At 37.2% G+C, this 25575-nt stretch overlaps 1 protein-coding gene across 10 annotated transcripts in view; it reads left to right on the top strand.

The window, feature by feature from the left end:
* The window catches only part of CLASP2 (cytoplasmic linker associated protein 2), a 170350-nt gene that overhangs the window by 67673 nt on the left and 77102 nt on the right, over positions 1–25575 (top strand). For all 10 annotated transcript variants that reach the window (XM_061127700.1, XM_061127698.1, XM_061127697.1 and 7 more), the window contains 7 exons: positions 6538–6617; positions 9340–9432; positions 12662–12807; positions 15712–15847; positions 21466–21536; positions 23681–23740; positions 24853–24930. In XM_061127700.1, coding sequence (XP_060983683.1) covers positions 6538–6617; positions 9340–9432; positions 12662–12807; positions 15712–15847; positions 21466–21536; positions 23681–23740; positions 24853–24930 — 664 coding nt within the window. The remainder of the gene's footprint in view (positions 1–6537; positions 6618–9339; positions 9433–12661; positions 12808–15711; positions 15848–21465; positions 21537–23680; positions 23741–24852; positions 24931–25575) is intronic.

Genomic DNA, 25575 nt, shown 5'->3' with positions numbered 1-25575 from the left:
ACATCTCCGTTTGTCTATAGAACTTTCTGTTTTCCAGTCTTGAGCACACTAAGGTTAACTGGCACTTGTGTGGTATTTCTGTGTGGGTCTCCTGTACCAGTTGAGATGTGTACTTTCCAGGAGTCAGATGTTGGTTCTCAGACATCCCTAATGGTTGTTTGCTTGCTCTTAATATTGTAACAAAGTATTTTGCAAGAAATGGTATTAATATATAAAGGGACAAAATATATTAATAATTGTGGAAAGAAAGTTGTTATGAAAACTGTGTTGAATGTTTAGGAACTACTGGATAAGGTTGTTGTTCAGTTGCTCAGTTGAGACTGTTTGCATTCCCACAGACTGCAGCAGAGCAGGCTTCTTTGTCCTTCACCATCTCCTGGAGTTTGCTGAAACTCATGTCCGTTGAGTTGGTGATGCCATCAAACCATCTCGTCCTCGTCCCTTCTCCTCCTGCCTTCAGTCTTTCCCAGCAGGGTCTTTTCTAATGAATTGGCTGTTCGCATCAGGTGGCCAAAGTATCAGAGTTTTAGCTTCAGTGTCAGTCCTTCCAATGAATATTCAGGGTTGATTTCCTTTAGGAATGACTGGTTTGATCTCCTTGCAGTCCAGGGGATTCTCAAGAGTCTTCTCCAACACCACAGTTCAAAAGCATCAATTCTTGAGGTCTCAGCCACCTTTATGGTCCAGCTCTCACATCCGTACATGACTACTAGAAAAATGATAGCTTTGACTATATGGACCTTTGTCTGCAAACTAATGTCTGCTTTTTAATATACTGTCTAGGTTTGTCATAGCTTTTCTTCCAAGGAGCAAACATCTTTTAATTTCATGGCTGCAGTCACTGTCTGCAGTGATTTTGGAGGCCAAGAAAATAAAGTCTATCACTATTTCCATTGTTTCCCCATCTATTTGCCATGAAGTGATGGGACTGGATGCCATAATCTTCATTTTTTGAATGTTGACTTTTAAGCCAGCTTTTTCACTCTCCTCTTTCACCTTCATCAAGAGGCTCTTTAGTTCCTCTTCACTTTCTGCCATTAAGGTGGTGTCATCTGCATATCTGAGGTTATTGATATTTCTCCCAGCAATCTTGATTCCAGCTTGTGCTTCATGCAGCACAGCATTTTGCATGATGTACTCTGCATAGAAGTTAAATAAGCGGGGTTACAATATACAGCCTTGACGTACTGCATTCCCAATTTGGAACCAGTCTGTTGTTCCATGTCCAGTTCTAACTGTTGCTTCTTGACCAGCATACAGATTGCTCAGAAGGCAGGTAAGGTGGTCTGGTATTCCCATCTCTTGGAATAATTTTCCACAGTTTGTTGTGATCCACATCATCTAGCATAGTCAAGGAAGCGGAAGTAGATGTTCTTCTGGAATTCTCTTGCTTTTTCTGTGATCCAGTGGATGTTGGCAATTTGAACTCTGGTTCTTCTGCCTTTTCTAAATCCAGTTTGGACATCTGGAAGTTCTTGATTCACATACTGTTGAAGCCTAGCTTGAAGGATTTTGAGCATTACCTTGCTATCATGTGAAACGAGTACAATTGTGTGGTAGTTTAAACATTCTTTGGCCTTGCCCTTCTTTGGAATTGGGATGAAAACTTATCTTTTCCAGTCCTGTGGCCACTGCTGTGTTTTCTAAATTTGCTGGCATACTGAGTACAGCACTTTAACAGCAACATCTTTTAGGATTTCAAATAGCTCAGCTATAATTCCATCACATCCACTAGCTTTGGTCGTTGTGATGCTTCCTAAGGCCCACTTGACTTCACACTCCAGGATATCTGGCTATATGTGACTTATCACACCATCTTGGTTATCCACGTCATTAAGATCTTTTTTTTTTTTTTTTAAGATCTTTTTAATATAGTTCTTCTGTGTATTCTTGCCACCTCTTCTTAATATCTTCTGCTTTTGTTTGGTCCATACCATTTCTGTTCCTTATTTTGTCCATTTTTGCATGAAATGTTACCTTGGTATCTAATTTTCTTGAAGAGATCTCTAGTCTTTCCCATTCTGTTGTTTTCTTCTATTTCTTTGCATTGATCACTGAGGAAGACTTAATCTCTCCTTGCTGTTCTTTGGAACTCTGCATTCTGATGGGTGTATCTTTCCTTTTCTCCTTTGCCTTTCACTTCTCTTCCTTTCTCAGCTATTTGTAAAGCCTCCTCAGACAACCATTTTGCCTTTTTGCATTTCTTTTTATTGGGGTTGGTTTTGATCCCTGCCTCCTGAATAGTGTTAGGAACCATCCGTCCATAGTTCTTCAGGCAGTCTGTCAGATCTAATCTCTTGAATCTTTTTGTCACTTCCACTGTATACTTGTAAGGGATTTGATTTAGGTCATACCTAAATGGCCTAGTGGTTTTCCCTACTTTCTTGAACTTAAGTCTGAATTTGGTAATAAAGAGTTAATGATCTGAGCCGCAGTCAGTTCCCAGTCTTGTTTTTGCTGACTGTATATAGCTTCTCCATCTTTGGCTGCAAAGAATATAATCAGTCTGATATCAGTATTGACCATCTGGTGATGTCTATGTGTAGAGTCATCTCTTGTGTTGTTGGAATAGAGTGTTTCCCATGTCCAGCTCATTCTCTTGGTAAAACTCTGTTAGCCTTTGCCCTGCTTCATTTTGTACTCTAAAGGTTAAATTTGCCTGTTACTCTACACATCCTTCTACTCCACAACCTTGAATATCCATCACTGGACAAGGACAAGTCCCTAAAGACATTTCTGTCCAGTGACTTAGACAGACAACTGTGATAGATTGGCGGGAAATTCCCTGGCAGTCCTTCGGTTAGAGCTCCGTGCTTCCACTGCAGAGGACATGGCTTCAATTTCTGTTTGGGAAAGTAAGATCTATCATGCCTTTTGGCATGGCCAAAAATTTTTTTTGAGAAAAAATTGTAAAAGTTCATGTCTGTGCACTACTATCAAGGAATCCATTGTCAGAAACAATTTTCCCTGCCATATTAAGAGATTTGTAAATGAATGCATGTTGTAAGATATTAAAATAATATGGTTGGTATCATACTTTTTGTTTCTTTGGTTTTGTTAATTATCTTCAGGTAATCAGTTACTTAATTGTACTAATTATGGGCATGCGTTGAGAATTTTATTTTCTTGAACTTTTTAACATCTAAGAAATTATATAGTTTATTTTCTCTTGTAATTGAATTTCCAATGGTAAGCATGCATTTATTTCTCTTTTAGTTTATTCAGTTGTCATTACTTTTAATTTGCAGTTTTATATTGCCTTAAACTTTATGTTATTCTGTTCTGTGGTCCATCTCTTGTTGCTGTTAAAACGCTTAAAAACCTTCAGAGTTTTTTTTTTTTTAAGATAAGGCACTTTTTAACATACCTTTGGAAATCCTGAGTGGTTTTTTTTATTTGAATGATATTATTTTTTAAAATATAGTTTTGAAATACTAATATTTCCTTTGGTAGATGATAAACTTCATTGGAGAGATATTTTCTATTTAATTTTTTAATCAGAGAGATTTTTAAATAATTTTCCGTTGGAATATATACCTTATGTATTTGAAAGTCATTTCATGTGTTGGGTTTTTACCATGAAGAAATAAATAATAAGTAGTGTTACCAGCCAAGGTTCAGTCAGAAGACAGAATCCACAAGTTATTTTTACAGAGAGAATTTAATATAATTTGTTAAATGAATATTGATGGATTAAGAATTGAAAAAGGAAACACTAAAGTATCATGGAGGTAGTTAATCACAGTACATAGCTCCTACCCCTAAAGCTGGAAGAATAAAATGAGGAGGTAAAAATGATTAAACTGTAGCGGCTTGGAGGAGAGGCACTGCCGAGCTGTGACTCAGACCACTGAGGGACAGATGTAGCCGTCCCGTGTCTCTGAGAGGCGTGATGAGCTGGTTCAGCGACTGTTAGACAAACTGCGGTCTGTAACTGCTACTGAAGTGAGCGTCCCACCAGGGTTGCTAGGGTTTTACTGACAAGAATAGGAAACACTTAGGAAGGAACAGGTTCCTTCTCCCTTCAGCTTCTGGTCTTTCAATACCTGCATTGACACAGTTTAATAAGAAACTATTCTAAACCATTAGAATTAGCAGAAAAAAGTGTTTTGCTTGATTCTAGGCCCAGTATCACAGAATATAAAAGAGTTATAAGACAGTAGCTTAATTCAGTTCAGTTCAGTTATTCAGTTGCTCAGTCGTGTCCGACTCTTTGCGATCTCATGGACTGCAGCACGCCAGGCTTCCCTGTCCATCACCAGCTCTCAAGCTTATTTAAACCCATGTCTATCGAGTTGGTGATGCCACCCAACCATCTCATCCTGTGTTGTCCCCTTGTCCTCCTGCCTTCAATCTTTCCCAGCATCAGGGTCTTTTCCAGTGAATCAGTTCTTCGCTTCAGGTGGCCAGAGTATTGGAGTTTCAGCTTCAACATCAGTCCTTCCCATGAATATTCAGGACTGATTTCCTTTAGGATTGACTGGTTGGATCTCCTTGCAGTCTAAGGGACTCTCAAGAGTCTTCTCCAACACCACAGTTCAGAAGCATCAAATCTTCAGCACTTTCCTTATGGTCCAACTTTCACATCCATACATGACTACTGGAAAAACTACAGCTTTGACTAGATGGACCTTTGTTGGCAAAATAATCTCTGCTTTTTAGTATCCTGTCTGGGTTGGTTATAGCTTTTCTTCCAAGGAGCAAGCATCTTTTAATTTCATGGCTGCAGTCACCATCTGCAGTGATTTTGGAGCCCAAGAAAATAAAGTCTGTCACTGTTTCCACTGATTACCCATCTATTTGCCATGGAGTGATGGGACCGGATGCCATGATCTGAATGTTGAGTTTTCAGCCAGCCTTTTCACTCTCCTCTTTCACTTTCATCAAGAGGCTCTTTAGTTCTTTGCTTTCTGCCATAAGGGTGGTGTAATCTGCATATCTGAGGTTATTGATGTTTCTCCCAGCAATCTTGATTCCAGCTTGTGCTTCATGCAGCCTGGCATTTTGCATGATGTACTCTGCATACAAGTTAGATGAGCAGTGTGACAATATACAGACTTGACGTACTCCTTTCCCAATTTGGAACCAGTCTGTTGTTCCATGTCCAGTTCTAACTTGCTTCTTGTCCTGCATACATAATTCTCAGGAGGCAGGTTAGGTGGTCTGATATTCCCATCTCTTGAAGAATTTTCCACAGTTTGTTGTGATCCACACCATCAAGGGTTTGGTCTAGTGAATAAAACAGAAGTAGATGTTTTTCTGAAATTCTCTTCCTTTTTCTCTGATCCAGCGGATGTTGGCAATCTGATCTCTGATTCCTCTGCCTTTTCTAAATCCAGCCTGAACATCTGGAAGTTCATGGTTCACGTACTGTTGAAGCCTGGCTTGGAGAATTTTGAGCATTACTTTGCTAGCGTGTGAGATGAGTGCAATTGTGTGGTAGTTTGAACATTCTTTGGCATTGCCTTTCTTTGGGAGTGGAATGAAAATTGACCTTTTCCAATCCTGTGGCCACTGCTGAGTTTTCCAAATTTGCTGACATAGTGAGTGCAGCACTGTAACAGCATCATCTTTTAGGTTTCTAAATACCTCAGCTGGAATTCCATCACCTCCACTAACTTTATTAGTAGTGATGCTTCCTAAGGCCCACTTGACTTCACATTCCAGGATGTCTGACTCTGGGTGAGTGATCACATCCTTGTGGTTACCTGGGTCTTGAACATCTTTTTTTGTACAGTTCTTCTGTGTATTTTTGCCACCTCTTCTTAGTATCTCTGCTTCTGTTAGGTCCATACCACTTCTGTCCCTTATTGTGTCCATCTTTGCATGAAATGTTCCCTTGGTATCTCTGAACTTGAAGAGATCTCTAGTCTTTCCCATTCTATTGTTTTCCTCTGTGTCTTTGTATTGATCACTGAGGGAGGCTTTCTTACCTCTCCTTGCTGTTCTTTGGAACTCTGCATTCTAGTGGGTATTTCTTTGCCTTTAACTTCACTTCTTTTCTCAGTTATTTGTAAGGCTTCCTTAGGCAACCATTTTGCCTTTTTGTATTTCTTTTTAGTTTAATTAGTGGCTTTTAAATAAGTACTGCCTATTCAGTTTACTTTGTTTGAAGTTCATCCTCATTTTTTTCGCATTTGCTTTCCTGACACTGCAGCACATGTGGCTCCTCTGCCTCCCTTCTTTGCCATTGATAGTGACATTGTGACTAAACTGCCCCTCTTTTTAAATGTTTATCCTTTGACCTGTAGTACTTGTGTGTCCTTGCTGTATCATTGAACAAAGGGTGAGAGCGTTCTGTTCGTATAGTTTGGATTCTATTACCAGCCTCGTCTAGTACCTTATAGTTAATCAACTACTACTAAGTACCTTCTCTTTTCTGAGAAGTTGAAGAGTTTTTAATGTCTTCTTATGAAATGGAATGTCTCAAAATTATGCCTTTTTCATATCAAAAGAGTTAATTTTTTCATGGCATTCATGGTGCTAAAATGCTTAAAAGTAAACTTAAAAAATTTTTTTTTTCTTTTTAATTATCAGGTGCTTCTAAGGAAGGAGGTGCCGGAGCAGTTGATGAAGATGATTTTATAAAAGCTTTTACAGATGTCCCTTCTGTTCAGGTAAGGGTACCAGTAATGTGGCATTCCCCATGCATATTCCCTGTTATAATCAGTTGTTTTTGTCCCTTTTTTCAAATCCTTTTTTCCCTGAATTGACTACATAAGTAAAATACTTGACTTACTATTATCAAGTTATTATTTATTGGTAGAATTGGATGTTCAAGTGATTTTTCAGTGAGGCTGACATAAAATTAAATCCGTATTGTTGAGTCATATTACATTACAGTGTCTCAGTATATCCACTATTTTTTTTAAAGGTGCTTGTGAACAGTGTTCTTTCATTTTTCCCCCCTATTTTTTTGTCTGTGTCATCTATTTCTCCTTTATAGCTACATCCTTCTTTACTTAACTGTTGAATATTTGAGATTTCTAAAGGGTTAGTTTTAGGCCTCTCTTCTTACTATCCATTTTACTAAGTCGCTTCTTTCAAATCTGTGGCTTTAGTTCCTGCCTTTACATAGATAATGCTTAGGTTTTTATCTCTAAGCCAGACGTCTCTCTATTGTGAAAGTAATTTTTCCACTTATTGTTTCTTTGACATCTCCTTTTAGATGTCTCTAAGGCATCTCAGATTCAACCTGTGCACAACTGGATTCATGATCTTCTCCTTTCAAATGTACTCTTTCAGTGTTTGATGTGGAAACCATTACTTAATCAGTTACAAGAGTCAGACACCTAGAAATTATTCCTACTGACTCCTAACTTAGCAGGGAAGGCAGGAGGCAGGAAAGGCTTAGACACTCCAGTGACCCTTCTCTAACAGAGTGTTATCTGGTCCCCCTCTGACCTCGTCCACCTTGTCTCCTGCCTTGCTCCCCTTTGTACTCTTGTTTCTGGCAAGTTTCTGTTTTAAGTGAAAGGGGAATTTAATGGCTGCTAAAAGTGAAAAAATACAAGCAGGGCCATTTTGAGGTATCCATGTATACCACTCAGATGGTACCCAGAGCCCTGTTTTTTGTTAGGCCTTATTTTTGGACCCTTCTACCTTGTCTTCTCTTGCGGTCAGCAGTATGCCTGCAGCTGTCCGAGCCTCACATCCTCACTGCACTCTGCTCTTTTCCTGATTGACCATGTAAAACTTGTATTTCACTCTCATTGCACTGACTTGGGCCACATGCCCACCTCTGAACCTTGACTGTGATGTGGAGACATCCTGTGTGTGACTGACTTAGGCCTGGTCACTGGCTCTTTGCCTGGTTCCCTCTGCACTCTTTACTGTTGTGCTCGGCCTTTCAGTTTCTTTTGGGGCCTTTGCACATGCCGTTCACCCATCTTTGTTTTGTCTGATGATACCTGCCTCAGTTCAGGTTTGACTTTCCTCACTAGTTCACTTCCCTCTCATATGTACACTTTCATGACAGTGTGTAGTTCTCCTTGGTGGTACTTTCTGTTTGTAATTTCATATTTTATATCATTTGATTAATTCTTTTCTCTCTTGACTAGATTATATGCTGCTGAGGCAAAAACCATGCCTATTTTTTGCTAACCATAGTGTCCTTTATGCCTAGAATATTGCATCCTTGTTATGTGAACACTTGTTAAGTGAGTGAAAGGTGTTTGGAGGTTAGCTCCAGAGGGAAAAAAAAGGGAGCATCTTTCCTGGCTGCTGTCCAGCATGGACAGGGGTGGAGGAGGTATTAACCTAAAACAAATACGTATCAATATACGAATGCAATTTAGTTCAGTTCAATTCAGTTGCTCAGTCATGTCTGACTCTTTGCAACCCCATGGACTGCAGCACGCCAGGCCTCCCTGTCCATCACCAACTCCTGGAGTTTATTCAAACTCATGTCCATTGAGTTGGTGATGCCATCCAACCATCTTCTGTCATCTCATCCTCTGTCATCCCCTTCTCCTTCTGCCTTCAATCTTTCCCAGCATCAGAGTCTTTTCCAGTGAGTCAGTTCTTCACATCTGGTGACCAAAGTTTTGGAGTTTCAGCTTTAGCATCAGTCCTTCCAATGAATATTCAGGACTGATTTCCTTTAGGATTGACTGGTTGCATCTCCTTGCAATCCAAGGGACTCTCAAGAGTCTTCTCCAACACCACAGTTCAAAAACATCAATGCTTTCTTCATAGTCCAACTTTCACATCCATCCATGACTACTGGAAAAACCATAGCCTTGACTAGACAGACCCTTGTTGGCAAAGTAACGTCTCTGCTTTTTAATATGCTGTCTAGGTTGGTCATAGCTTTTCTTCCAAGGAGCAAGCCTCTTTTAGTTTCATGGCTGCAGTCACCATCTGCAGTGATTTTGGAGCCCCCCAAAATAAAGTCTGTCATTGTTTCCCCATCTATTTGCCATGAAGTGATGGGACTGGATGCCATGATCTTAGTTTTCTGAATGTTGAGCTTTAAGCGAACTTTTTCACTCTCTATGAATGTAATAGATTTTTTTATATACCTGAAGTCATTTTGAGGAATCATCCCTATTTTTCCTAATCTGTAGGATATTTGTATTTTGTTTTTAAATGACACAGCATTTTAAGAGTATATTTGAAGTTACTTATGAGTGGAGAAAATACCCTTACCTACATAACTGGTAAGGAAGACAAAGCATTTTATTTTATTATTGTTTGTAATGTATTTCCATTCTTCATTTTAAAAATGGTGCTAAAAAGGGAAAAATATTGTTACTTAAATGGTTGTTTTAAACATCAGGGCATCATTTTGTTGTGGCAAGAAATATTAATGTTATCATTTTGCATCTTTTCTTGAAGATCTATTCTAGTCGAGAACTTGAAGAAACATTAAATAAAATCAGGGAAATTTTGTCAGATGACAAACATGACTGGGATCAGCGTGCCAATGCAGTAAGTGTTTTATTTTTTATTTTCTTCCTCTCTGTTTTTTTCCCCCCAGTGTTCTTTTTCAAAAACTTGGAAATTTAGTAGTAGTACTATCTGGTATTTGCTTTTGAAATAGAGTCTGATAAGTAGTATTTCAGTCTGGAAAACAAATTGAGATAATAGGCCTTTTGCAGGGTGCATTTTTTTCTGTTTTGCTGTTCAGGAAGAGTCTGTCTCATCCATTTGTTAGTGTCTCCACCTGTGTTGAGCTTCACTGATGCCCCAGTGCCCTGGCTTTCCTTTGGGTTACATAGCTGTGGGGTAGAGGGAACCCTTGGGCACTGTTGGTAGGAATCTAAATTGGTAGGAATGGCATTAAATCTGTAGATTGCTTTTGTAGTATGGCCATTTAACAATATTCATTCTTCCAGTCCAAGAGCATGGGATAGCTTTTCATTTCTTTGATTCAGCTATGGTTTCCTTTATCAGTGTGTTATGGTTCTCAGTGAATGTCTTTTACCTCCTTGGTCAGGTTTATTCCTAGGTGTGTGTGTATGTAATATATATATATGTAATGAAAGTGTTAGTCCCTCAGTTGTATCCAGTTCTTTGTGACCTCATGGACTTTAGCCTGCCAGGCTCTTCTGTCCATGGTATTCTTCTGGCAAGAGTACTGGAGTGGGTTGCCATTTCCTTCTCCAGGAGATCTTCCCAACCCAGTGATCAAACATAGGCAGATCCTTTCCTGTCTGAGCCACCGTGGATGCAATTTTTAAAGTCTTTTTTTTAACTTTCTGATATTTCATTGTTAGTATAAAGAAATGCAGCAGGTTTCTGTATGTTAATCTTGCATCCTGCTGCTTTGCTGAATACATTTAGTAGTTCTAATTGGTTTAGTGTGGTGTCTCTAGGGTTTTCTATAAATCATGTTACCTGCATGTGATGGCAGTTTTACCTCTTCCTTTCCAATTTGGATACCTGTTATTTCTTTTTCTTGCCTGATTCATGTTACTAAGAGTGCTAATAAATACTGTATTGAACAGAAGTGGTAGAGTGGGCATCCTTGTCTTGTTTCAGATTTTAATGGCAATGTTTTCTGCTTTTTACCATTGAGTGTTGGGTTTGGATTTGTCATAAACCATTGGCTATGAGTTTGTCATAAATAGCTTTTATTGAGATATGTTGAGATATGTTTCTTTTATACCCACTTTGGTAAGAGTTTTTATCATAAATGGTTGTTGAATTTTATCAGATGTTTTTTCTGCATCTGTTGAGATGATCATGTGGCTTCTTTTATTGATGTGCTATGTCACATTGTTAGACTTGGATATGGTGAACCATCCTTGTGACCCTGGGATGAATCCAGTTTGATCAAGGTGTATGATCCTTTTTATATGTAATTGGATTCAGTTTGCTAATATTTTGTTGAGGATTTTTTCATTTGTATTCATCAAAGATATTGGCCTGTAATTTTCTTTTTTGGTAGCATCTTTGGTTTTGGTGTTAGGGTGATGGTGGCTTCATAGAATTACTTTGGGAGGGTTCCCTCTACTTTAGTCTTTTGGACGAATTTTTCTTTTTGTTTTATTTATTTATTTGACTGCACCAAGTCTTAGTTGTGGCATGGGGAATCTTTTAGTTGTGGCATGTGGGACCTAGTTGCCTGACCAGGGATTGAACTCTGGCCCCCTGCGTTGGGAGTGCAGCATCTTAGCCATTCCACTAGCTAAGTCACTCTTTTTGGAAGAGTTTGAGAAGGCTTGGTATAAGTTCTTTTTTGTATGTTTGGTAGAAATCCTCAATGAAACCATCTTGTCATGGACTTCCGTTTGCAGGGAACTTTTTTTTATTGCAGATTCTGTAAATTTTTCATGATCAGTGATCAGATTGTTCAGATTGCCTGTTAATTATTCATTCAGTTTTGGTGGGCTGTATGTTTCTAGAAAGTAAGATGGACTTGTTCTGTTTTGTGCTATATTAGCAATATTGCAGTAAACATCCTTGCATGTATTTATAACCATGGTGTTTTTATTTTTGTAAGTTAAATTTTTATAAATGAGGTTGACAGGTAAAGAATAGATAGAGTTTTATTTCAATAGACGTTGCCAAAATATTTTGAACAAAGATATTAGTCATTCATGATCTACTTAACAGTAAGAATATCTGTTTTCTGTCTGGTACTGGGTGTTATTGAGTCTTAACTTTTGCCGATCTGATGAAGGAAATGGTGTGTCTTTGTTGTAATTTGCATTTGCTTATCACTAGGAAGGTTGAACACATGTCCTTATATTTATTTTAGCCAATGTAATATTTGGTTGTCTTTTTTTTTTTACTTTATTGCCATTCCTTGTGTATTGTACTGTTGTGTTGCAGATAATTTTTTCCTACCATATTGTGATTTTTTTAGTTACTCAGTTAGATGCCTCCTGATTTCTGCTTACGATAGTTTCCCTTCCTTATATACACTTAAGGTTATATAATATTCTTTCAACTATTTTTTAATATCCACAATATTTTATTTTTATATTTTCCATCTTTAGTTCATCTTTTTTAACTTTTAAAGATATCTTTAAAAATTTAGAAGACCTCAGAAATTAATATGCTGCTGTTGCTAAGTCACTTCAGTCGTGTCTGACTCTCTGCCACCCCATAGACAGCAGCCCCCCAGGCTCCCCTGTCCCTGGGATTCTCCAGACAAGGATCCTGGAGTGGGTTGCCATTTCCTTCTCCAATTCATGAAAGTGAAAAGTGAAAGTGAAGTTGCTCAGTCATTTCCGACTCTTAGCAACCCCATGGACTGCAGCCCACCAGGCTCCTCCATCCATGGGATTTTCCAGGCAAGAGAACGGGAGTGGGTTGCCATTGCCTTCTCCAAAATTAATATGAGATTCTACATAATAACGGGTATTATTTAGGTAAACTTTAAACTTCTGTGTGTGAGCTCAGACGTGCACCTGAGTGTGTCTTGTCACAATTTTAAATAGACTCCCTTAAAACTTTAAGATTTATTTATATAGTCAAACATTATATATGTCTCTTATACATATAACTAAATCTGTAATGTCCTTTTCCAGAGAGCTGGTTTGTTTCTTCACATGTTTATTTATGTTTAATGCTGTTAAAATGTCTTAATATAGTTATAAAATCTAATGAAAACTTAAAAAATTTTGTTCAAATAATGTTTAGGCAGTTGTTTGTTTTTTTACACTGCTTTACTTTTTAATGTCAGTAATGAAAATTTTCTTTATTTCAGCTAAAGAAAATTCGATCATTGCTTGTTGCTGGAGCTGCACAATATGATTGCTTTTTCCAGCATTTACGCTTGTTGGATGGAGCACTTAAACTTTCAGCTAAGGATCTTAGATCCCAAGTGGTTAGAGAAGCTTGCATTACTGTAGCGTAAGTATATTCTTTTTGTGATAAGTATTTCTTATGAATTAATTTCGTGCTCATTGATTGAGTTGCTCATTCAGTAAAGCACTAGTAGGATAACCCCCCTAAAGCATGATCCAAAAATCATATGCACAAGGGTTAAATTTGTGCAATTTGGAAAAAAAAAACCTTTATTAATAGTACTTTATACCAACTTTGCAGTGTGTGTATATGTCAGAAGTCTACTGGTAGGTTTTTGGTCACTAACTCTGTGAGTGTAAGAAAAAATGAATGGGTCCAAGAACTGGCTCTTATATAACGTTCTATTTGCTGATTTGGATATTAAGCTTTTTATTTCTGACATTTTAGCAATTGTCCTCGAATTGTAACATACATCATTAACTTATCAAAGTCTAAACCTATTCAGTATGTTTATATTTTTCTACAATTTAAGGATGGTAGAACACTTGAACTCCTTTTACGGCTGCTCCTGACCAAAAAAAAATTTGTTGTATATATTGTTGTATAAGCCTTCCTTTGGAGAGAGGGAACACTTAGATACATACTATTAATATTTATAATCCGGATCATATTAGATGTCCTAGTCAGAGCAGAAAAAAATAAACTAAAAAACTCAGGAAATAAAAACTATGAGGATTGCAAGAAAAGGAACAAAACTGCCCTTATTAACAGATGATATAATTATTCATGCAGAAAAAGAAAAGAATTAATAAATGATTATAGTTAAGGGACTATATAGCATGGTTGCTAGATACAAGTTAATATACTAAAATAATTGATATCTTGATATCAAAATTCATAAAATTTTGATATCTTGATATCTCTTGATAGCAAAACAAAACAAAAATCTGCAAATTGTAACCTTGAAAAATACTCCATGATGAGAATTCTGCTTTTTGTCATGATGCAATAACTGGTATAGGATTAGCCCCCTTACAGAAAACTGGAGAAAGTGTATAACACAACTGTGTACAGATAATGGACAGCAGACAGGCAGGACTGTAATTCTTGAAACAAATCAATTTAACAGTACCATCAGCACAGTTTTGACCTGGATGCATTTCTGAACCATGGAGGGGGAGGGAGAACCCAGGCAGAGCAAGACAGTCTCGCTGAGCTGAAGAAGAAACAAGAGAAGAGATGGGAGGTTCTGAAAGCTGAAGTGGCTAAACTTTTCAGTGCAGAATGCTGGGGAGAAGAGAGCTACACAGAAAAAGAGCTATAGAAGTCTGCATAGGGGATCCATGAGTCTAGTTGAATACTAATCTGTGCATGTGAAAGGTACAACTCCCTGGGGACAGGAAAGACCTGCTGCTGGAAGCCATGAGGTAAACAACTCCCAGAACTTGCATGGGCTGGGACAGGTTCAAGTTTTGAGGAGCCAGACTGGAGAGATCTTGTCAGACACCCAGGGCATGCATTTGAGACCCCAGAAAGGCTGTTGTGTAGGGATCATACTGTTCAGGCTACTCTGGAAGCTGAGTACTCTCAGGCTACCCTCCTAATAAGCTTGGAAAGACCAGGCTACTTCCAAAGGACATCACCTGCTGACCAGAACAAAAGGCTCACACTTTAAAGGACGACAGCAACATCAGGGTACAGGTAGCCTGCCCTGCGTCTCAGTTGAGTTTGACAAGGGAAAACTGAATGTATGACTGAACACTAGTAAGTAGGTCTGAGTACCGCTTTGAATCAGGAATCTGATATTTTGGAGCTAACTGTATTCTAAATAAGGTATAACTATATAGAAATTAGCCAGTTCTGCACCTTGTCAGAAATGTGAGTATTTACAGCATTCTTCCTAAGTGTTTTACCCAAAATCATACTAAACCATATTAAATTAATTAGGCTGAATTAGGTGTTTAACTGCAAATTTGGAAAGAGAAGACACATTTGTTCAGAGTCACCCAGCTAACCAGTGCGTGTGTGCACGCTAAGTTACTTCAGTCCTATCTAACTCTGTGCAATCCTGTGGACTGTAGCCTGCCAGGCTCCTCTGTCTTTGGGATTCTCCAGGCAAGAATACTAGAGTGGGTTGCTATGCCCTCCTCCAGAGAATTTTCCCGACCCAGGGATCAAACCCATGTCTCTTACGTCTCCTGCATTGGTAGGCAGGTTCTTCACCACCAGTGCCACCTGGGAAGCTCCAATCAATGTGTGTTAGTTGCTCAGTTGTGTCCAACCCTTTGCGACCCCCTGGACTGTAGCTCACCAGCTCCTCTATTTATGGAGTTTCCCCAGGCAAGAATACTGGAGTGGGTTGCCATTTCCTTCTTCAGAGGAACTTCCCAACCCAGGGACTGACCCTGGGTATCCTGCATTTGCAGGCAGATCCTTTACCGTCTGAACCACCATTCTTTACCAGGGAAGCTGGTAACCAGTGTATGGTAGAGTTCTGTTTTCAATCAAGAATTCTGAAATCCTACACCAAAGATGTGAGGAAGTATTTGTGACTGAAATAGTAGTGGTACCATTAATAGAAATAGCAGAGTACTGATTTGGGTAAAATTTTACTTGTTTGTACAATATGTTGAATATAAGATTGATACTGCAGCATCAGAATGAAAATATCTGATGGATAAAGACTAAACATCAGGACAGTCAGAGCTGAATGTTTTACCTGTCATGTTAATGCTTAAATTCTGAGATAGATGGCTTCTCTATTGCAGAGAGATGCTTAAAATGCCAAAATTCAGCTTTGCACTAGACAGTAAAAGGTCAGGGAAACGAAAGAAATATGTAATACCTGCACTTCCCTTTCTCTCTTTTGTTTTTCTGCCATGTTAGAACTGGCTAAAATAAAGATTTTAAGTTAATTCAGTAAAAGAATATTTTAAAATTATATGGTCCTACCCATATTTAATGTTAAACTATTTTTCTAAAACAACATTTTTTTGTCTTCCTTTATAGCCATCTTTCGACAGTTTTGGGAAACAAGTTTGATCATGGCGCTGAAGCCATTGTACCTACGCTTTTTAATCTTGTCCCCAATAGTGCAAAAGTCATGGCGACTTCTGGATGTGCAGCAATCAGATTCATAATTCGGGTAGGTTCTTTTCCTTTCTTTTTTTTTTTTCCTGTCTTCCTCTGTGTGTCTGCCTGTTCATTTGTCTGTCTCTGTCTCTCTCTTTCAATGTACTTAAATAAATCATTGTAATTTTTTTAAACCCCAAGAAAAAAATTACTTTTGAATAATTTTTCTGATAATAAAAGTAATACACAGGTATTAAGGAAATTTAAATAGTAAAGAGGATTACAAAGTAAAGATGCTTGTGTACAGAATATAATAGGCACAATATGCATGTGCATGTGTGAGTATGTGTGTGAATCATGTTACAAGTAGTAACAGGAAAATGTTAAACAGTAAAAATGTTACAAGCAGTGGTAAAAGAGATGACAGCAGATTCTTAATATTTCTCATCATCCACCTCTTGAAGGTGCCAGAAGAAGAGTTAAAAACATAAAACTTTCCCACTTTAATTTTTAAATTTTGCTCTTCTACAACTCGCCACTCTAGCCATTCAGTATGTACTTTTCCAAACCTCTATTTTGTGCCTATACAAACTATATTTACTACAGAATGTAAGTGTAGCATTTATATTTTATATATATGTAAAAATAATGTTTTTTTACTCTTGCTTTTTAAACTTCATGTACTCAGGCAGCTTCTCTTGTTTAATTCTTTTTAATGTTTAAGTCAGTTCTTAGTTAAAGGGCATAATATTAAGCTGTCCTCACCATTTTTCTGCATGAAGTTTATGAAATTTTTTTTCTCCATCCTCTACTAACACTTTGTATTATTAGTATCTTAAAGGTTTTAAAATTTAATAATTGAAATATTATTTCATATTACACTTTACATTTCTTGGATTATTAAAAAACATTAGGTATTTTTTTCCTTTAATAGTTTTTCTTTTTTTTCCTTTAATAGTTTTTCTAAGGATTGCCAGTTTATAGTCTGCATTTTTTCCTCGCTTTTTTTCTAAGGCCTCCTTATCTATGGGTTCTGCATCTGTGGATTCAACCAACCTCAAATCAGAAATATTTTGGGGGGGGGGGAAGAATTCTAGTGTGTTTCTAGTAAGCAAAACTTACTTTGCCTTCTGCTGGCATCTGTTTCTATAACATTTATAGTAAGTACAACTGTGTGTGTATCATTTCCTTTATATTAACTAATTAAGTAATCTAGAGATGACAAAATATACAGGGAAAAAAAGTATAGGTTTTATGCAAATACTGTACCATTTTATGTAAGGGATTTGCATATCCTCGAATTTTGGTATCCTCAAAGGGTCCCAAAACCACTTCTGTGGACACTGAAGGACAACTGTATATTAATTTTATTTGTAAATATATTCTACCAGTTTGTCATTTCTTCATATATTGTTTAAGCTATCATTTGATACATATAGAAATTTGAAATTTTTCTGTTTTGAGACAATGCTATTTTTGTAGGTTTTGTTATAGTTAAAACAACCTTCCCCTTTTCTCAGTTATAAAAATAATCAGTTTTTAAACCTTTTATGATTTTGTTTCTTAGGTTCAGATCTAACTTAATTTTTTGTGTGTGTAAAATACGGGTATCTGACTTCGTTTTCCCCCAAATACAAAACCAGTTGACCCAGTGGTGTGTAGTAAATTATAGTTCAGTCGTTTCTTAAACTACCACTGTTTTCTTGTAGTAAATTTCCGTAAATAAACGGGTCTGTTTTTAAATGCCTTTTCCGTTTCCTTGGTCAATCTGCCCTCTCCTGTTAAACGGTGCTTCTCTAATGCTGCTGTACCAGGCATTTTCAGCAGTGAGATCTAGTGCCTGTGAAGAGATCTGTGAATCTGTCTCTGAAAATGTCCCTTTTCTTTCTGTTTTAATGTTTTTGTGAGCTTCACTAAACCTGGCACCTTCACAGCAGAGTGCAAAACTAGTGGAAATGATTGAAATCTTTTTTTTTTCCTCTGAGTTTAATAGGAGTGCTTTAAATATGACCTCTGGGATGAGTTTTTAGATATTCTGGATTAGGTCTGAGAATTTCCTCCAATTTATATTTTGCCAAATTTTGGTCAGTAGTAGATGTGGAATCTTGTCAGCTATCCTTTTAGAAATAATTGTCTCTCTTCATTTATCCATTGTACATTCATGAAATGGATTCTGCTTGGCCATTTTACTGCTAGATGCAGTTGGCTAATACTTTAAGACGACTGTTTGACATGAGGATGTATACTGTTAATTTACAAAAAGTTTCTTCTACCATGGTTATATTACCATTTTGTATTATATTATTATGTGTTCTTTTTTTTTTAAAAAAAGAAAATACTTGCTAGAGGTATTGTTAAGAGATTTTTTATAAGCTTCAAATTAGTTACATTGGTACCAGTGGGGTTCTTTGATTTTTTTTTCTAGTTGTTTAATTCCTATATTTGTGTTTCTTAATTCCTTTATTTGACTTGCTATGGCTTACTTCTTTTTTTCCCTAGATTTTTGTGGTATATTCTCAGTTTGTCATAGTTTTTATTGTTTAATAGCATAAGACTGTCTTATCATAATGTTTTGTTCTGAGTTTGGCATTAGCAGCATCCAGCCATTTAGATTTACCACACTCTATTTTATATTTCTCAGTCATTTGCAATTTCCATTTCAACTTTCTCATTGAATTACATAAGGGTACTGTTTGTATTTTCAGATGGTTCTTTTGTTCTTATCATTTTGTAATTTCATTACATTCCAATCAGAGAATTTGGTGGTATAATTTCTTCTTCATTGAATAACCTGAATTTTGTTAGTATCCAAGTACATCATATATTTAGATAGGTAGTCTTTTAGTATTTGCAAAATATGGAATTCATTTATAGAGTGTTTTATTCATTGCTAAATCTAGTTTGTTCATAATATTCCAGTTCTTTATGGTCTCATTTTTTTTAAAAGTCTTATTTTCTTAGAAGTTTCTTGTTCTTTGACAGTGTCAAGAATAAATTCTCTTTTACTCCCCCAGCCTTTTAAAAAGTATATATTTTTTAAAAAATAAAAAGTATATATTTTTATCTTATTCATGTCATTTTTTCCCTCTTAACCACTAAATTAATTTCCAGCAACTAAAGTTGACTATGGTGAGGTTTTTTTTCTGCTTTTATTCCTGCCCAGTCTTTATTAGGACTCTTCCCATTAAAAATATTTGCTTGATCTTAGTGTGTTCTCAGTTTTCATAGATATTTATCTTTTCATATTTCTAAATGGCTTTCCTTTGCCATTATACAAGAATTCAAAAATTGGACTTCAGGTTCACATTTGTTTTCTCTCAGAATTATCTCCTTTTCACAAAGAATTGTTTTCTTAACTCTTTATTATTTTTATAGTGAGACGTTGTTTGATTCTTTTATTTAAAAACAGCACCACCACCGCCTTAGGAAGCTTTGTAGAAGATTTCTCTCTGTTAGGAGTTCCCCTCACAGCAGGTCTAGGAGTTGATCATCTTTCATTTGTGCTGTCTTTACACAGAGGAGCAAGATTTCTGACTGAAATGAAGTTTGTTCAAATTTATGTTAGTTTTTGTGTATCATTTATTTATTGCTTCTGTTTGTTTCCTGTCTTTCAGTTGTATATGTTCTCAGGAAAAATCCTTTAAATTCTACTTAGACTTGACAGTACCCAATTTGCCATTTTTAGGTTTGTTTATACTTTATGTATTGTTTTCAAATTGCCCATTTTTCATGAGCTTGTCTCGTGTTATTGAGACAATAACATGTCCCATCGTCTCAGAAAATACAAATCAGGTTGTTGTTGTTTTACATTATTTCCTGTTTTCTATATTTTTGTTTGTTTCCCAGGGGACTGCTTCTAAGTTGTTCTGATTTAGTATTTGGTTGAATGCATCATCTGTAATTGTGAGGATCACTTATTTTCCTTTGGAATAGCTCCCCTGAATATGGTGTAGCAATAGGTTAGTCTCTAGCCCCATCTCTGCCACTGTGTTGTTTAAGAGTTAATCAGCAGCAGTAGGATTTTGAGATCATGAGAGAGAGGAGGAAGGAGGTAGGTGAGACCTGCTATGTGGTATGTTGTGGCTAGAAAGTCCCCTTGGGCTTTCTTTAACTCCTCAGTAATGTTTGGGGATGAGTTCTTCTGGATGCTCAAATAGAAATAAAGTACATGATAAATGTAATGCGCTTGAATCATTCCAAAACCATCACATCCCCCCCATTGCCCTTCCTCCCACACCCCCCAACCTGTTCATGGGAAAATTGTCATCTACAAAACCAGTCCATGGTGCTAGGGGAGCAAGTCCACAGAGCCCTTCCATACTGGATATAGCAATTGGATAATACGCAGATCATCACTGTGTTGCATTATCCTCATCTTGAACAACTTCAGGTCTGTGGGTGGCTTCCCTCTGTCAGAGGTGAAAAGTTTTCCCTCTGCACTGGTTGAGTTCTTTGTGGCCACTCACTTTTTCCTTCACTCGAAGACTTGTTTCCTCACAAGTGTGGAAGCACTGTGGGCTGACAGCCTTCAGCTACAGCCTCTTCAAGGCCTTCCTCAGCTTGCAGAGATCTGCCTTTCCTGAAGTCTTGCCCCTTTCTGGTTGTGGCCCATACCCAGTAAACTGATGGACTTGGAAGAGTAGAGTTTTGGCCATCTTAGGCCATTTTGAGACTATCTTCCAGAGCGCCCCAGTGACTTTGGGTGAAGAGGTCCTTGGGCTGTATCACAGATTGATTTCTCCTTTGCCTATTCCTGCTTCCTTCTCACTTCCACCAGTGTTGATCCCCAAAGCACTGTTTAATATTAGAAAGGCTGAACTCCATCTCACAGTCTGCTTCCTAGGTAACCCGGCCTGTACCATCAGCTCAGAAGAAAAATAGATTTAAAGTGTCAAATATGTATCCTTAGGTTACTATTTTATGTTAATGTCCCTTGTGAACTTTTTAGTGTTTGCTTTACTAAAGAAGAGGTGGCTCAGGTGGTAAAGAATCTGCCCGTAATACAGAAGACCCTGGTTCGATCCCAGGGTCGGGAAGATCCCCTGGAGAAGGGAATGGCAACCCACTCCAGTATTTTTGCCTGGAGAATAATCCCAGTAACAGAGGAGCCTGGTGGGCTACAGTCCATGGGGTCACAGAGAGTCAGACACAACTGAGCGACTAACACACAAACACTCTCACTAAAGAAGAATGTAAGAATTACTAATAGAAATCAGAAAATTATATACCTGAATTCTAGAGAGCTGTGGTTCAGCCAGGATGAAAGTTCAGTTAAAATCACCATTTCAAAGTGTGTTCTTAATAATTATGCAGATTCACTCTGATGACCTGCTTTGATGACATAGCAGTTACTGTGCTCTCCCGCAGTAGCCGTGGTACATCAAAAAATAAGACCAGTATGTGTCTGGTTCCCCCCAGAGTACACTGTCCTAACAGTTCTCTGTAGTTATCAATTAACTTGTCCTTATTATTTAATATTACACCCACATCTGCCCCTCTGAAATTGTATCGTTACTATTACTTTAATTTGGGAAAACCTTTTGACTGGTCTTAATTTCTTTCAAAATCTGATTTTATGGTTATTTTTGTTCTTTTCTAATATAGCTAAATACTTGAATGCAAAGCAAGTAGAGGAAGAGATTATGTAAGGTACATGGTATTTCTCAACCTCTTCTAAACTGTCTTTTTCAGCATACTCATGTACCCAGACTTATACCTTTAATAACAAGCAATTGCACATCGAAATCAGTTCCTGTAAGGAGGTAAGTTTTGAAAAAACTTAGTATAGCTTTATGTTGAATATTGCATTATGTCTGATTCTTAGTTGGGTACAAAATTTAGTTGTCATCAATTTCTTGCCTTCTAGAAACCTTATTAAAGTTTTTTATTTTATGTAAGGAAAAAAGGAACAAAGTGCTTATTATGACTATCCACATTTCTTGGCCTTTTCGTATTAAAGTGTGTCTGTGAAAGTCGCTCAGTCGTGTCTGACTCTTTGCGACCCAGTGGACAATACAGTCCATGGAATTCTCCAGGCCAGAATACTGGAGTGGGTAGCCGTTCCCTTCGCCCAGGGACCTTCCGAACCCAGGAATCAAACCCAGATCTCCCACGTTTTGGTTTATTTGGGCCACTATTTCTTTGATTTTCGGAGAGTTTGGAGTCTAGAGTCAGTCCTCACCTAGAATCCTACAGCTTTGATTGACTCTCCTGCCCTGGGCAGTCATCTAATTGCCGCAAACCTCAGTGTCTATGATGATTGTGGGTCTAATGATGTGGACCCCATAGAGCTGTGAGGGTTAGATGAGAGGGACGCTAGAAGACAGGAACATAGTCTTTGGCACAGAGTATACAGCCATAACGTCAGCCTCAATATCTGTCTCATTATTTCTACAGTCTTTGATATCACTGGCATCACCACTAGCACCATTAGTATTAAAGACAAAAAGCAAGATTTGTGTATTGGATATTTAAGGAAATTGTAAAAAAAAAAAAAAAAAACTCTTTCCCCTTTTTTGTTTGATAAGTATGTTTATTTAAGTACTTTGAATGTTCGGAAAAATAAGACATCTTTGTTACCTGTAAGTGATTTGGAATTTGGGGACAGTTGTTTAATTACCTCTCTCTTATATCAGGGTCAGCAAATAACAGTCCATTGGGCAGATCTGTCCAACAGTCTAGTTTTGTACAGGCACAAGCTAAGACTGTATCTTAACATTTTTGAAAGGTGGTTTAAAAGGTGGGGGAAAAAAATGAGATAGAGACTGTGTTGTTCTCAAAGCCTAAAATATTTGCTGCCTGAAATATTTACTCTCAGGCCCTTTACAGAAAAGATTTATCAGTCACTGTCTTACACTGAATAAACTGGTAATTGGAAAAATTAGGAATGTAACAGAGAGGAGGAAGTCAGGAAATGCATCATAGAATTATCCTGAAAATGGGGAGCATTTCAGTACCTGTAAGGGAGGTAAGTAGGGTGTAGGCAGAGATGGAAAGCTATGCTGCAGGCTGCAGAGCCATTGAACAGGCCACTGAGGCCAGATGTGATAAACGGGAGGTTTCAGTACGGGGAAGAAGGGAGTAGGTAGAAGTCAGGGTATAGAGGGCTTTGAACAACTGAAAGAGAAATTCCGATATTGTTTCATAAGCAGTTTTTGGTGAGAAGTAATGTCATCCATCCATCCTAGTTCCTATTCCAGCTGTGAACAGTGATTAAAAAAGGACAATGAGAAGCATTGGTTTAATTAAGTGGGACTTCTTACATCTCCTGGAAGAGATGGTGCAAAACTGGAGCTGTATTTGTGATAATTGACTGAAGGAGGTTTTATTCAGTAAATTCAAGAGATTTCAGACAGAATTGAGACGTGATTATTGGATGTGGATGAGGGAGGTGATGTCAACTGCTTCAAGCTGTGATCGCTAGAGTTAGAATGTCTGGGTTTAAGTCCCAGCTCTGTCACTGTGGGCAAATTAATTTAACCTCCGTGTTATTTCCTGATCTGTACCGTATGGCCTCCACGAGTAGATTGCGAGGGTAAGGATTAATGTAGCGTTTGAGTTGACATCATGGCTTTCTTGGTCACCATTCTGTGTCTTCAGTTTCTAGTGCATAGTAGGTGTCTTTAAAAGATAAGTATCTTTTAAATTAAGTTAAATTTTATATCTGACAAACATTTTCAAGTTAAGATTAAGGTCTTTTTGAACTATTAAGCATAGGAATAGTTGGAGTCTTAAAAAAAGTTAAGTATTTGAGAGTAAAGATATCTAAAAATATGTCTTATACTTTAATTCAGAAGACAGAATGCAGTATTATAGAAGAAAGTATTAATTAACATTTAGTTGTAAAGTTATCTAACTGAGTATTAATGTTGCAACATTTAGTTAATAGTTAATTTTTATTTTTCAGGCGTTCATTTGAATTTTTAGATTTATTGTTACAGGAGTGGCAGACTCACTCATTGGAAAGGTATGCATGGACTCTTCCGCTTCCACCACTCTCCCCTCCCCTTTGTCATCAGTTCTTTAGAAATTGATGGTATTTGTTTTGCATTATTTCTCATTTTCCTTTATTTTTTTTCTCATTTTCCTTTAAAAGTTATTTGTACTGATTTTCCTTTAAAGATGAGGTGCTCCTCTTACTCATCGCATCTGTGATTTTCTTCTTTGTGGGGTAAATGAGGGTCTCTTAGGTAAATGGGCAAGAAATTCCAGGTTATATAAGAAATTCCAGGTTAAATTGGGCAAGTATTTTAAAATGTATCTCTAGTCATATAAGATAGGTTTCCCAAGGTGCAATTAATCAAGTAATGAATGATTTAGGATAGAAGAAAGGCACTTCTTTTCAGAGCACAGAGATAAACAACGTGAGAGAGGTCTGTTGGCAGATTTCTCCACACCAGCCGTCAGGTGTCATTGGGTATGTATGTCCTGGGCAGTGTTTAATGAAGCTCTGCAGTGAGAAAAAGGAAAATATGGGCAGCTAGTCAGTCACGGGCTATTTGTATGGCTGTATTTCTCATTTGTTTAACATATGAAGCTTGGGATATACATGTATTTATGTTGAATACATTGCTGATTTTCCATTCTTACGGAAAGCATTAAATCTATTCACAACCCACTTTTAAAAAAAAGAATATGTTGTTTACTGCAGGCATGATATAATTCCAAGTTTTCTTTAAGTTCTTTCATGGCAGCTGCTATCCAGTTTGGTTAGATTGTAACTGATTGTACTATTACCACATTTCTACACAGGTAGGTTAGTGAGGAACTGCACAAAAGATTTTCTTTAATTCATGAGAAATTTAAAATTTTAGTACTGTTTATCTGGACTCCATATAAAAATAATTATGTTCAGGTTTATAATGTTTGACTTGTCAGAAGGAAACCATACATGAGCAAAATATGTCAGGTGGATTATTAGGAAATCTTACTATCTTAGATTCATTATTATATACTAGTTACCTTTATTCTCTCCTTTGCCCATTTGTGATTGATGTGTAATATATAGTATATAGGCAGTATTGTTTGTGGTGAAATAGATAGTTTTATACATGAATCTAAAGGTACTTTATTTTATAGGCATGCAGCTGTCTTGGTTGAAACTATTAAAAAGGGAATTCATGATGCTGATGCTGAGGCCAGAGTGGAGGCAAGAAAGTAAGTCTATAAGGTATTTTTGTGGTGGTTTAAACATACTTTGGTCTTCTTTCCAACAGAAATTATAGTGGGAGAATGAAAATATTGAGTGTCCCAAGTATTGTGTTTGATTCGCTCTTTAGTGAAATGGAGATTGACTTTTCTCCATTAAACCTGTGCTGGTTGTCTTAACAGTTCATTTAGCCTTGTTGTTTATATATCCATCAGTGTTCGTATTACATCATAACATATTCACTTTTGTTGTGAATAAAAATAACTAATTTACTGAGCATTTGTTATGTACCTGATACTTTCTAGGGCAGTAGGTATATGTTCTTTTCTAATCCTTGAAATGATCCAACGAAGGTGCTATCTCCTTTGGTAACTGAAGTTTGGAGATCTGGAAGTTTGCACAAGGCCACCTAAGTTGTAAAGATTACAGTCAGGTTTTGAACTGCGATCTCCTTTTCTCAAAAACCTGTTGTCTTCCTCCAAAAACTTGTTTAATTTAGAAAGTATTCACGTGGCACATTGTGGCTGTGTTAAAAACCTTTGGTGTTAAAAACTTCTGCTCTTTTTGAATATACACAGTTTACGGTTAATGTGTAATCATGCAAAGTTATTTCTTTAACGTGTTCTTGTTTTTTTAGGAAAAACCCTTAAATT

The sequence above is a fragment of the Dama dama genome, chromosome 24 (genome assembly GCF_033118175.1).
Source record: "Dama dama isolate Ldn47 chromosome 24, ASM3311817v1, whole genome shotgun sequence".
NCBI classification, from domain to species: domain Eukaryota; kingdom Metazoa; phylum Chordata; class Mammalia; order Artiodactyla; family Cervidae; genus Dama; species Dama dama.
Note: the sequence above shows the minus strand (reverse complement) of the source record. Positions and strands in the feature narration are given on the sequence as shown.